General features: G+C 37.5%; 1 protein-coding gene across 1 annotated transcript in view; it reads left to right on the plus strand.

The window, feature by feature from the left end:
- Positions 1-13,638, plus strand: part of LOC104376277 (septin-2) — a 39,007-nt gene that overhangs the window by 12,906 nt on the left and 12,463 nt on the right. Inside the window, exons 6-11 of the mRNA XM_086623599.1 lie at positions 847-981; positions 1,447-1,564; positions 7,451-7,552; positions 8,364-8,509; positions 9,566-9,649; positions 10,629-10,686. Of these exons, the coding sequence (XP_086479725.1) occupies positions 847-981; positions 1,447-1,564; positions 7,451-7,552; positions 8,364-8,509; positions 9,566-9,649; positions 10,629-10,686 (643 nt within the window). The remainder of the gene's footprint in view (positions 1-846; positions 982-1,446; positions 1,565-7,450; positions 7,553-8,363; positions 8,510-9,565; positions 9,650-10,628; positions 10,687-13,638) is intronic.

A 13,638-nucleotide genomic window follows, 5' to 3' on the forward strand; every position in this document is an offset into this window, starting at 1 on the left:
TGCCTAATCTTATCTTCATCAGTGTGTTCATTTCCCTTCCCCTGCAGTACTTAATATAAAGTGTCCTTTTATATTAATGTTGTTTGCAGATGTCTACATGCTCTGGAATATCTTTAAAAGAATCTTAGTAACGCATGGTGTCTTCTTTTCTCTCTCTAGCCCCTGCTCTTTTTAAACTGTATGATCGAATTTTGTGTTCCTTTACTTCTTTGCAGGGCATATTTTAAATTGCCTTGAACTTAGCAGGAATTATTTTTCTTTGCCAACAAAAAAGGATTCTGTAAGGTAACAAAAATAGCTTAATAAATCATGTGGTACTTTAGTGCATGACTTACAAACGTATTTATACTTAATTTAAACAGACTAGAATACCAGAATTTTCATAGGTAACTATAGAAATGTAGCTCTAGGGTCAGGGTTGTAAATCAAGAGGATATCCAGGATATGTCATTCGTCAGATGGTTTAGAAACAAATCCTCACCTCCTGTCCCCAGAAAAAAAAGCAGAAAAATCCTCAATCTTCTGTTTCTGTCTGTGTTATCTCAGCACTGAGTCCTTTTTTTCTGAGCTTGCACTTGAACTTTTTATCCAGTGGACAGAGTAACGCTCTAAAGTAGCTCTAGGCATAAATAGACACTTGGTGGTTGCTGTGAAAACATGTTTTTGCGTTATCAAAATCCTTCTCGGTAGTAGATAGAATGCTAGGAAGTTGAATTTTTGTAAAAGAAATGTTCATAATAAAAGTGTCGTTCTCCTCCTTCTGTTCTTCTCTTTTCATAATAATTTTTTAATGGTTTTAAAGCTGATCTAAGATGCCTCTCTTTCTTCCCCCCCCACCTTCCCCAGCTTCAAAACAATTATCCAGTACATTGATAACCAGTTTGAAAGATACCTTCATGATGAGAGCGGTCTAAACAGGCGCCACATTATAGACAACAGAGTCCATTGCTGTTTTTACTTCATATCTCCCTTTGGTCATGGGTAAGAAAAAGCTTTTGAGCTCTTTTATTTTAGGGCGTTATATTGTGTTCATAAGTGTGTTCATTACTTGAACTGGAAACTTAACTTTGATGTTAATTGAGTTACTTCCTACACTGTCAGGTAGCCAGTGCAATTAAAATGGTCTTTGGGGATTAGTGCTCTCCTCTGCTTTGTGCCCTTTTTGGCATTTAATAATGTTTTGAAGCAGTTAGTATTGCGTTGTTTATCACCCAGAAACTTGAGAACTTATAATACCTGATTTATCTTATAGTTACAGTTTTAATTGCAATTCAACCTTTACACAACCAAGCTGATAAGCAAGTGCTCTGAATTAATTTATTCTGGAAAGACTATTTATGTAGAGACTTGAAATGAATTATTTTTAATATATTTGGTCTATTAAAAAAATAACCAAAATACCCTCCCTTTTTTTCTCCCCTTTTTTTTTTCCCCACTTGTTGGCAGGCTGAAACCATTAGATGTAGAATTCATGAAGGCTCTTCATGGAAAAGTCAACATTGTCCCTGTGATTGCCAAGGCTGACACGCTGACACTGAAGGAGAGAGAAAGGCTGAAGAGAAGAGTAGGTCTAATGCTTGATTGTGAGAACAATGCAACCCGTACAATGTTAAAGCCAAATATAAAGTAAATTCAGATTCAAAAGGTGTGGATGGTATTGGCCAAGGACCTAATCTTCAAGAAGCGTGAGGTGGGAAATCTTCACTGAAGGCTGATGTGCTTTGTCAGTTACACTTGCTGAGAATCTGACTGGTCTTGGCTTCGTCTATTTTTGGAAGCAGTGTGCCCCAATAGAGCAGGTTTTGAGCAAAACGGTTTGTAACAAAGGCTCAAATCATCCCGAAATGCGTGTGGTGTAGATGTTTCGGACTAGCTCTTGTTTAGTCCAGTGGACTTAATGCCCATTAGTGGTGGGAGTGCATTAGGTATCTCCCAGACTGTGTCTTTAGGTTTAGTTTCATCCAAAAGAAACTTGGTTTGCATACTCCAACTGAGCTTCCTTGTTTGTAGCAAAATGTGATTACGTCGGGGTGGTTGGAAACTTGCTACTGAGCGCACGTGTGGTACAAACTAAAACACCCACACAGAGGCAGGACACTTCGGCTGATATATTAGCAGGATGCTCCTTGTACAAGTCTTTCACTTAAAAATTAAATTTCCATTTAATCTCATTGTAGAATAATCTGGCCAATGAATGTAAATATTTAACCTTTCCTGGTTTATCCTCTTTGATTCAGAATGACTTCATGCACCTTCTTAAAGAAGGAAATTGGTAGGTGGTGAGATAGTATTGTGCTGAGAGGTGATTCAGTAAAATTTAGTGAGATCACAAGCTTTTTTCAGGTTCTGTTGACTCAAAACCTGCACATTCAGTTGTAAAGTCTAATAGACTTAAACCCTACAAAGCCTGTGAATTTTTACAAGTTTAATAACTTATGCCTTGAGTAATAAAGAGATAATTAGTACTTCTAAAATGTAGTCTATACTTTGCACCAGAGTATGCAAACTTTTTTTCATGGTGAACTTGTATCGTAATCTTGTATATTGTGTCTTAATGTCATTTTATGCTACCACTTTTTTGTTTTCATAGAGGGCATGACAGATGTTTTGGTTGTGGTCTTTTGGCTTCCAGTAGTCCTTTAGACTATTGGAATCTTTACTGAATAAATATCGTTATTGGATTTTTATTCCAAGGATTTTTGTGTTGGGAGTATTTTTCTGTTTTCTCGAAGAGGAAGTGCACCTTGCTTTAACTGGAAAAATAGTATAGTTAAAATCCTGCTTACAAAACCAGCACATTAGCTGAACCTCACCTAAATTCAGAGGATTTGTCAGACGTTTTTTGAGTGGACCAGTGCCACAGTCAAAGGTGTGACCATGGTTTGTGCAGGCATGTAAGCAAGTACAGCTTGGCAAGGTGAGGTGCTGCTGGCATTGCTGTTGTGTTTGTATAAAGCTCAGTGATGTAAGAAAACTTGCCCAAGAAATGGAATAAATTCTCTATATCTGAGGAAGCTTAAAGCGAGGACAGTTGTGACTGTATGAACCTTCTCTGCAAGGTACACAAACATTAACTGGAGAACTGGGGGCAGGGGGAGAGGTATTTATGCAAAAGTGAGCAGCTTTATGATGAACTAGGTGAAAGGGGGAAAGGAAAAAAAAAAAGTCATTTATTGAGTTAAAAAGAACTTCTACCTCTTGTTGGGAGAAATTCTGTCCAGGCTCTTGAGCTTTTATTTTGTCTCTCCACAAATGCCATGAGGAGATGATCAGTACAGTGGACAAATTGAAGGAACTCATAGGGAAATAACACAGCAGAGATGTGGCTGCGTGTGTTGGTTTTACCACTTCTCTTTTTCTGTGGCTGAACTGATTTGGTGGAAGATTTTTATCTGATAGTAAGATTGTTTGCAGAGCTGCTACTTTTTATAAAGAAACTGTATTTGATCTTTCAGCAGTGTGCTTCAGGCTCAGTTTTCATAGGTACTTATTTTTTGGTTCAGCATTTGGTAGCAGAATGAGGTTGAAAGATTTGAAGTAGGCATTTAGGTGGAACATTAATTATTTGACTTTATAATTCACTGGGAATCTGAATGTTCTGCTTTGTCAGTTCAAATGCATAAAATAAACTGATATAAAATAGGTGCTAGCCACAGTCATCTTTCACAAAAGCAGTTTTTAGGTATGAAGAGGAACATACTCATACCAGATTTCAATACTTGCTATAATTGTTTGGGACTCTTTCTTCTGTGCTCCTTTTACCTACTGCTTGGTGGCTTCTCTTAGGGTCAAGCGTAGCATAGGGCATGTGTTGTTTGACATTGGCTTCTGTGTATTGTTAACACTGGATTTGACCTGAAACATGGCAGTAGCGCAAACAAATGTATTTCCCAATGTGAATTTGGAATTGCTTATTTTTCAGTACAATTCTGTAAGTGATATTAGTTTGAGGATTTATGATACACGTTTATTGTGGAAGATGGAGGTGAATCCCAGTTTACGTGTCCTGTGATGAATAGATTAATTTAAAGGCAACCTCTCTTGACCATATCTAGTGGTAATCCATGTCTAGTTCTTTCTCATTAATTGGTTAAAAGTAACTTTGCTCAAGTCTTTAAAACAGTCTTGACTTACATATATGGACACCACATTTATGCATTGGCTAAGTATAACAAGAAGAATGGCCCTTAGACCATGTAGCCTGAGGGAGCGGTTAGGAAACAGGTAAACAAGGCTTCATTATTTTTGTACTGCTGGCAAAAGGTCACTCTACAAACTGAGTTTATACTAAAGTCAAATGTATAATGTGGTTCCAAAGCTTTGAAAGTCTAGCTACTGTATATTGTTCTAACTCAAAGCATCTTGGCTAACGGAATCTCTAATCAAGAAGAAGAATCAAAATCCTGCTTTGCTGACGCAGCTTGAAGTCTTTTTTTTTTTTTTTTTTAAGATGTTTCTGCCATTTGGCCATCAATCTAAAGTAAAATGTTTTTTGTTTTGCCGCTTTGGGCTAAGCAGCAAGATCGGCTTGTGGTGCTTGCAAAGGAAACCCAGCTTGGAGTAATTCCTGTTTGGTCTTTCTGGAATTCAAAGTTATTTTTTAAAACTCTTGAGTGGGAAGAAATGCAAGGCAGTTTCACAAGCTGTGCCATGCAAGGCTGCTAAGGAAACCTGCTCAAAAGAATGACTTCATGAGAGGGGAACTAATATTTTGACTTTTTTTTTAATTTCCCATGGGAAGGCTAATCTTTAGGAACACAGACTCCTCTGAGGCCAATAAAATTCAGATTTGAAGAAGCAAAATGCTGCTTCATTGTTAGGGCTGTAAAATACAGTTTGTTTTTATTGCAATTCTTTTTCCTTTCAGGGAAGCACTAGGTTGAACAGCTGTAATATATTATTCTAGCACCCCTTGTTGTTGGCTTTCCCGTTATTGTTTCGCTTGTGTTTTATCTTTAAGATCTCAGCCAGGTTAAATTTGCTTTCTTGTTTTATGCAGCTACTTAAAGGCATCGCACTGCAGCACTGCCCCACCTATCCCAGCTGTGCATGTTTTATTATCATTTGGTGACAATTTAGTTATCTTCCATTTTGCAAAACAATAGCAACATGGATTGGTTTAAATGTAGTTGTGCGAATGTAAGTGTTAATTGCTTATTGGCAACACTTATTCCCAAATTTCTTATTTCTTTTAAAAATATTGCTCTCTGTGTTGGAGCGGGGGACTCATAATATTTTATTCAGCGTGTGCGCCCGTGTGTGAGTGCGGGGGATGTTTATATACCTGGCAGGAAAAGCTTTTCATGGGAATAGCTGTGGTTCATACATGGTCATTCCTCTTCTAGTGGTGTGAGGGATTGTTTTGTTTTAAACGCTGTTTAATAATGAAACTCTGGTAGGACAAGTTTTATTTATACCATAGCTATCGGTTGCCATCACAACCGAGTATTGAGGAACCCAACAATTCTATGGGAAGGCTCATTAAGACCTCTCATCCGTTTGAAGTCCGATTGTGTTTGTGTTATCTGGATAGTGTCCAGTTATAGATGTGGAAATGACAGCACAAGTCCTTACCTAGGCTTTTCTGAATGTCTTTACAGGTGCCTTACCCCCCTGTCCAGATTTTGGCCCAGCTCTGTCTGCTGTAAGAGTTTGTTACTGCAGCAGTGCTGCTGCTTAGTTCGTGTGCTGTTTGTGAGGTTGCAGTTGCCTCAACCTCGTTAGGGAACACTAATCTAGGACCATTGCATGGTTAACCTTTTTCTGATGAGACATCCAAGATGGCTTTGGGGAGAGTTATTGTGGAGTCTCAGCATTTGTCATGCTACCACACTTTCTTAAGTGAAATGAAATCTCGTCAGTGCATTTGGTGGGATTTCTGAATTAAATATTTCTAATAGTATGGCAGTAGGAGCATTCTCTTCAGTTTTGAAGAAAGGATTGACTTGTACCACCTTTCGGAACTGCCAAAGGCCTGGAATTATGCCAGCTGCTTACCCCTGCAGTGATTTCATTAGGAAAAGAATGCATACAGGAATAGGGATAGTGTGGAGTTTATGTTAATCTCAGACATTAATGACAATAAAGAAAACTGCTTATGGATGGTTTTTCTCTTAGTGGATTTTGAATACCTTTTGCTGGTTGAAGTGAATGATAAGCTTTTGTCTTTTTGATTCAAGAGACAGTAGGCACTATCTTTTAAAATTTCTGTGCACATCAAATACACAGAAATATACTTTGAGCTGCATGGTTTTGATGCTGTAGCTACTGAATCCCTTCTACAAATTTCATTGCTTTTACTTGTTTTTTCATATTAACTTCACTTTGATTTGTCTGCATCTGTATTATGCTCCATGTAAATCTTCTGGGTTTTTTTTATGATTTAGTTGCTATGTTTTCTAAAAATGCATTTATCTTCTGTGCCTTTTTAAAAATCTTTAAGCCTGTGTTATTTGGCACTTTGGGCATTGAGTCAAGGGCATATTAGTCTTCAAAAAGTGCTGCGCAAGAGGGCACTGTATTATAAATACTCTATTAGTTATGCAGCTAGCATTCATCGCAAATAGTGTTCTAATTCTGATGTTTATTCCTCAAGTACAGCTACAGATTGTTTTCTGAAGGCCTTGATTGCATCTTGATGTGTTTATTTTAAATCTTTATTTCTGTCTCACTGCACAAAAATATGCTAGTTAAGGTCGTATGCAAAGAAACCTACATTAGGAATGTCACAAAATGCATTTAGTTTGTGAGTCTGTTTCTCTGGGTGGACAGACAGGTGAGCTGCCGTTGGTGTTTAGCCAGGTCTGATTTTGCAGATTGTATTACAGATAGATTGCAAACAGTTTAATTCAGAGGTAATCTCAGAAAATGTTTTGTTTTTTTAAAATGCCTCTTAGTAAGCTCTTTAAAAGAGAACCTCTGTAGTTAGCAAATCTCAGCAGTGTTTTTAAGATACTTTTTTTGCAATAATAATTTTTTTTTAAAATCCAACCAGATCAGGTGTAGACTCCCTTTCTTAATTTCAAGGATGTGATTAATTTCCCACTTAGTATTCCTTTCTTACATCTGAAAACATGTAGGTTGCTTGCTGAGTGCTTTTACCTTGAACTGTTCTTTCCAGGATGTTTATGGACTTGAAGTGCAAGTCTCTATTGAATGAAGAAAAAAATGAAAAACACTGCTTTTCTTCTTTCATAGGTAGAATGAAATTAGTGCCATGAGAGTTAGTATTGTAGGCTATAAACTGATTTGGTAGTACATAAATTCAAAGCGTAAGAAATGGCAATTTCTGCCAATCATTTTTTCTAAGCATTGTCAAACTACTTAAAGCAGAAAAACATTCTGGGTTTTCTAGATGTGACAGACTAGTAAATCAATTGTATATATTTTCAACTTAATACCTCTTCAATGAAATAAGACTTTATTATTCTTCCTTTTTTGTAAACATCAGGTTTTGGATGAGATTTCTGAACATGGCATTAGGATTTATCAGCTCCCTGATGCAGACTCTGATGAAGATGAGGAGTTTAAAGAGCAAACCAGAGTTTTAAAGGCAAGTTTCTCTCCTAGTTTATTATTTTGCTGCAGTTTATTATTTGTTATTCAAGCCTATGGTGTGCTTAAAGATAATTTATTCCTTTATAACATGTTGAAAATTGAGGTTTTCTTTAGATGTTGAATCTGAATTATAATCTTTTTTATTCCAGTCTCTGCTTCTTCAGAGTTCCAAATGTAGTGTGTCCTGAATTTCTTTTCTCTTTCAAATGTAAGCAGCTCTCCACAAACAACTGCGATCTGCAGTCTGTTTTCTGACTCAAGCCCTTTAACATGCAAGCAAAGAGAGAAAAAGTGTGTATGTGTTATAGTTACTATACTAATTAAGGACTTTCCTCATTAGAGCAGATAATAAAGATTTTACTGAAGTAATTTCCTCTTTGTGCTGTGATACTTGCAAAGGTGCTTAAAAACATATCTGAAATTTTCTCTCTGGCTACTTGAATCTGTATCTGAAGTATGTTTCTGTTGGCTGTTTTCCATGTATGATGTTATGTCAGATGACACATTATGCCCAAACTGTACTTCAGCAACAGTCAAGTGTTCCCAAAGCAAAGCATCATTTCCTTTTGCGCCTCTGTTAAGACAAACTGATCCTGACAAAACTACAGGTGCATTGCCTAGAATAGGATTTGTTGATTTTCTGATGTGGAAGGATTTTAGTAGAATGCATTTGTCAACATTTCTTTTCCCCCTCTCCTGTCTGTTGCTTAAAAGTGTCTGTGTTTTCTTTAAAAGAAAAACAAAACACAAGAAAAGTAACCAGTCAAAAGTTAAAGCAGTAACTTGTTTTGCTCTGTCTCAACTAGGCTAGCATTCCCTTTGCCGTTATTGGATCCAATCAGCTTATTGAGGTGAAAGGGAAAAAAATCAGAGGCCGTCTGTATCCCTGGGGAGTTGTTGAAGTTGAAAATCCAGAGCACAATGATTTCCTTAAACTGCGCACAATGCTGGTGTGAGTAATGGTAAAATTATCCCATCGCCGGTGGTGACGTAACTGATACAATGACTAGAGAGTTACAAGAACGTGAACTCCGTAGTTCAAAGCTAGCTCTGATGGCAGTGTGGAGTGGCTTTTTATTGTGTGTCCGCCCCCTCTGAGCTTGTTTTGCTGCTGAAATCCTCTGATCGCTTGACTTCAGAAAATATTTTCTGTGTTTAACTTGTCAGATATATGTGACAGTTTTTGTGGCTTACGTGGTGGCTTTACATATAAATTGAAGTTTTCTTATAGTGAAATGGGTGGGGCAGTGAGGCTTTTAAAATATTACTCTTCACAGTTTAATCAATCACTTTGAATATTCTAAATGCAAAGCTAGGTTTTCTTGGCAGTATAGGAAATCCTATATTAAATATGATGCCCTGCCCCTGTATGATTTTTAGCTGATCTGGATGTTCTACTTGTGTAGATAGTTTTAAGTGATTTTTAAAAAAATTTTTGTAATGCATCTCACAAGTCTTGTTGGAAATTGATTTCTGTTATTTCCCATGTCAGTCTGCTGGGCAAGGATTGCCCTCTGCTGGTAATCACTAGCAAGCATTTTTTTCCTTTTTTTTTTTTTTTTGGACAACTGAAAATTGTTAGGCTGTCAGCTGTTATGTGAGCCAAGGAGCTCCACCTAGTTCTCAGTTACAAATTATACTTCGTAGCACTTAAGAGTCAAAAAATGCTTTAGGAATTAAAGTAGCTTTCTGAATAACTGTCTTCACAAGGTTCTTAATACTGCAAAGGCTGGTATAAACAACTGCTATAAAGTAGTTGGTGAACAAGAGGAGGACAGCATACTTTGCATCTTTGAAGAATATTGGTGAAGAGGACACTTAAGTATGGATTAAAAACCAATAAACATGAAAGCAGTGTTCTGGCTAGCTTTATGGCAGGCTTGGTCTGTATGGATTATTTCTCCAGTAAGAACATCCATTGTATAAAACAAAAATAGAAGATAAAAGGGTGTTTTTCTTCCCTTTGACAAGAAGGACAAAGTGTTCAATAGCCCTTTGCATGTTCTAGAACGCACATGCAGGACCTGCAGGAGGTGACCCAAGATCTGCACTATGAGAACTTCCGTTCGGAGAGGCTAAAACGAACTGGCAAGTGAGTATGTGCGTGCCTTTGGGCTCTGCTGCTTGTGAGCATCTTCTTTTCCACTGTGACATTGGACTTGTTACAGGTGGGGCTAGTTAGGAGGAAGAACTAGTTATTTCTCATGAGATTTCAATCTATGAAGTTACTGAAATTTATATGAAATACTCACCTTGAAAAGGAGTAATATGTAGTGAAGTGCTGTGCTTAGAAAAGGCTGGTTTTGGTTTTGTATCCGTTCCCTTTTCTCTATGCTTCTAATTGGAATGTGCATAAAGAAGTAGTGGGATGCAAGCAACATAGGTTTTTATTTAATGATGTCTACTTGGAAAAAATAAACTCTAGTGGGCACATTTATATAGGTCCCAGCTTATCTGATTAGATAGGATGTTGCTTTTCCAGTTATTGCAGAACTGCCATGGTGACTGTTCTCTTGCTCCTTCATATATAGCTAGAGAGAGAAATTTAGAACAAACAATTTTTTTGGTAAAGTGTGTGGATTTTATGGTGTCTTTGTTTCACCTTGGTAAGGTTTCTGTCCTTGCCAACTTAATAGGAAAAATCTGCATCTACCTGTGCTGCATCTTTTTTGATAGCAATTTACTTATGTCCCTACTTGTTCTTTAAGTATTCAGCCAAGCATTTTGATCTTAAAGAAGAAAGGAAGTCACCTATGCAGCTTTTTAATGGTTGATTTTTGTACCATGTAGAGATAGTGCAGGGAATCTCTTGGTTAAATGACAAAAAATCCCCAAAGCAGTGAAGAAATGGAATGTCAAGAAACAGAGTGTGAATAATAGGACTCTAGGAGATAAAAATGGCATTTTACAAAAGGGAAGCATGGGTTTAAGAATGTCCTAGTTTCCCCTTTGAGGAGGCGTGTAGACTTTTTTTGTTGTTGTTATATTAGCTGAAATATGAGCCTTGAATCTGTTCTTGGAGACTTTAACTTCTATATCTTATACCACCAATGCATTCTTTTGTTCAATAGACCTGTTGAAGAAGAAGTGGTAGACAAGGATAGAATCCTCCAGCAGAAAGAGGCTGAGGTAAGAGTGAGCTTCTAAAACTGTTGTTCTTAATATAATGTTCCAATTTCGGTATTCTATGTCAATTACTGCCTACAGAGTGTAAGATTGGAGTTGTATGTTCAGATTAGGTCTGTCGTTTTTTACAAGTTGCCCATACAAAGTGTTTTGTTTGTAGTCGTGTACTGTGGATGGTAGGTAGCAGGTGGATTCTTGGTTGTAGGCAGGGTATTTTTCACTTCCAGTTTGTATGCTAATTTTCCATTAGGATATAGTTGCTATTTTTTTAACTATTGAAATAAATTTATGTTTAGCAGCTACATATGCTGCTTTAAACTTGGTATGTTGGGGTAGACTGATAGTCTAATGTCATTTCAGATGTACATGGCTTACTACAAGCATGTTACCAGTAAATTTCTTCCTGTGTCATGTGGCTATGGAGTAGAAAGAGGTTGTTGAGTCTTAAAAATCCCATAATATAGTTTATGTGCATGTTTTTGCATCTTAATCTTGACTTGCAGCAAAATTCATATTGTTTCTGTTGTACAAGTAAGTTACGGATTTGATGTTTTCAATCTCTGATTTCTTACTCTGGTTTCGACTTATTGCTAGGCCTTTCAACTTAACATTTCAATGCTAAAGTTCTAAAGTCTCAGAGATTTTTAGCCTAGTATTTAAATTCAAGTAGTACACTGCCAATGCTTATGACTGTTTGCCTTGTGAAAACTCAAGACTTGCTGCCAATTGGAAGACAGTATTTTTTCTGTTTATCCTTCTTGTACCCAATTCATCTTGGATCCAAGTCCATAAATGGAGGAAGACATGATTTAAAAGATCAATGCATATATGCAGTGCTTTGTAGCAAGAAAGAAAAAATTGCAAGCAGTTTTGTGTGTTTCTGAGGTGAAAGATTCAGACTCCCATACATGGAAATTTTTGGAATATAGTTGCTTCAGTGTGTGCATTTCCTTTTGCCTTTATAGCATCCATATTTAAAAATAGCTAACCCTGGCATTTTGACATAAGTAGCAGAACATTTTTCTAAAAGGAAATGCAAAAGCAGCTGATTATCACCATAATTAGTAGTTAATAATATGAATAACTAGAGATTAAAGGAGCTGCGTCTTTATCACTGTATAACTTCATTTCAGCAACATAAGCACAGTTAATGGCCATGCGCTTCTGGGAATGGGACTTCTGCAAGTATTCTGTGCACAGATGAACTGCCTCCCGTCGGCTGATGTGTGTGCGAAACAACAGTAGACCATCAGCTGATAGCCAGGAGGACCAGATGCCTTGAAAATGTCAAGAGCATTGTTTGGAAATGTTTTGTGTTTCTTTTTTCTTAATGCTTCCAAGATTCAGACAGTAGACTTAGAGAATTTGAGTCATAACTGTTTCTCCTGTTATTTGAACTATATAAATTGTACACGTCTAGTAGTTAAGTAGAAACTTAAGTATCCTTGTAGAACTATTTGTCTTTAGGCTTACATCTGGAAAAATTCTCCTGTAATTGTTTCCCCTGGAAACTGCTGATATGGCAGGCACAGTATTGTATACTGGTCTGTTTTGACCACTCTTGTGTGAATGTGTATGTATAGTATTTTTATATACGTGTGTATATATGTATGTAATATATTTTTTTATATAATATGGCTAAAGGGATGAAGTCTTGAATTTCTTGGAGGACAGTCTCTGAAAGTTTCCTCTGGGACTAATCATCTCTGAATAACTGCTGCTGAAGTTGCAGAGGATTAGATTAGAACTTGACAAAACAAATGGATTTTAAGTTCTGCGTTCTATTGTCCCAAAGAGATCAAGAGGCTTTGCTGAATCTTCTGTAGATAAGCCAGTATGAAATCCCTTCATCTCCGTATCATCCCTAAGGTTCAGACTGGGAAGGGTCTGGGGAGGAAGGAGGCACAGAGGAAATGGGCTTGCATTCCATGGCCTTTGCAGAGAAAACAAATATCCATTTCCCCTCCTGTTTTGCATTCCCATCAGTAACGGTGCTTGAAGTTCTATTTACAGTTTTCTGAGGTTTATATAACCTTGGAAGGAATGAATGCTTGGGCTGGTGCCAGGATCATCTTTATCAAGGCATCACTTTTGCTAAATGATCTTTTATTATGCCAAAGGATGTGGTCCCTAGTTCAGCGATTTGGAGTTGCTAATTTGTCATTTTGGATTTATTGCTCAGTCTGGTTGTAGTTTTTTGCTCGTTTGCAAGTGATGACCTGTTTTTCTGAGCTGGGAAGTGAAAATAAGAATGAAAGTGTCCGTGTTCCTTACTGTAAATATGCTGCAGTTCAGATTATTTTGACGTTGTGGGCACAAACTTAAGGAAGCTTGTAGTGTTGTGCCATACTCTTCCTACTCTGAAAATATCTCATAATAAAAACCTTTCAAAGTTTTGAGAGGCAATACTTCCAGAAAAATGTTAAGGCCATGATTACATCACACAGTAAGGAATAAACTTCCTCTGATATTTTTTTTTTTTTTCCCAGTGGCCTACCCTGAGGCTTTGGGCAAATCCCTTTGCTCCACCGTCTTTGGTGGAGACGGTCAGCAGTAAGCTGAATACAGTAGAATTAATTGCAATGTTGAAATTGTTTTCCCTCTGTCCTTTGACTTTCTTCTGCCTGTGTTTAACCCTTTATCAGATGAGATGAAGAACGCTGGTTTGGTAGGGGAGTCAGCGGGGGGACAGCCTGCAGTGGTGGGGCTGCCAGGCCAGGGTCTGGCAGCAGTGCTGCGGGCAGGTGAGAGTGTGAGGAACACTTACGTGTGTGAGTAACTGCCTGGTATTGCAGGTATTTGTGTTAAGTGTTTTCTTGAAAGATAAGGTGGAAACTTCTATGTGGAGAGACAGCATGGTTGCTGCTGCTGAAGGCCTGCAGACCTGAGGGAAATAAAACCTGCTCTAAGGTTTGGTTTGTATTGTGAAATGCTGTTGCCGGGGCAGGAGGCAGA

The sequence above is a fragment of the Tauraco erythrolophus genome, chromosome 19 (assembly GCF_009769465.1).
Source record: "Tauraco erythrolophus isolate bTauEry1 chromosome 19, bTauEry1.pri, whole genome shotgun sequence".
Taxonomy (NCBI): domain Eukaryota; kingdom Metazoa; phylum Chordata; class Aves; order Musophagiformes; family Musophagidae; genus Tauraco; species Tauraco erythrolophus.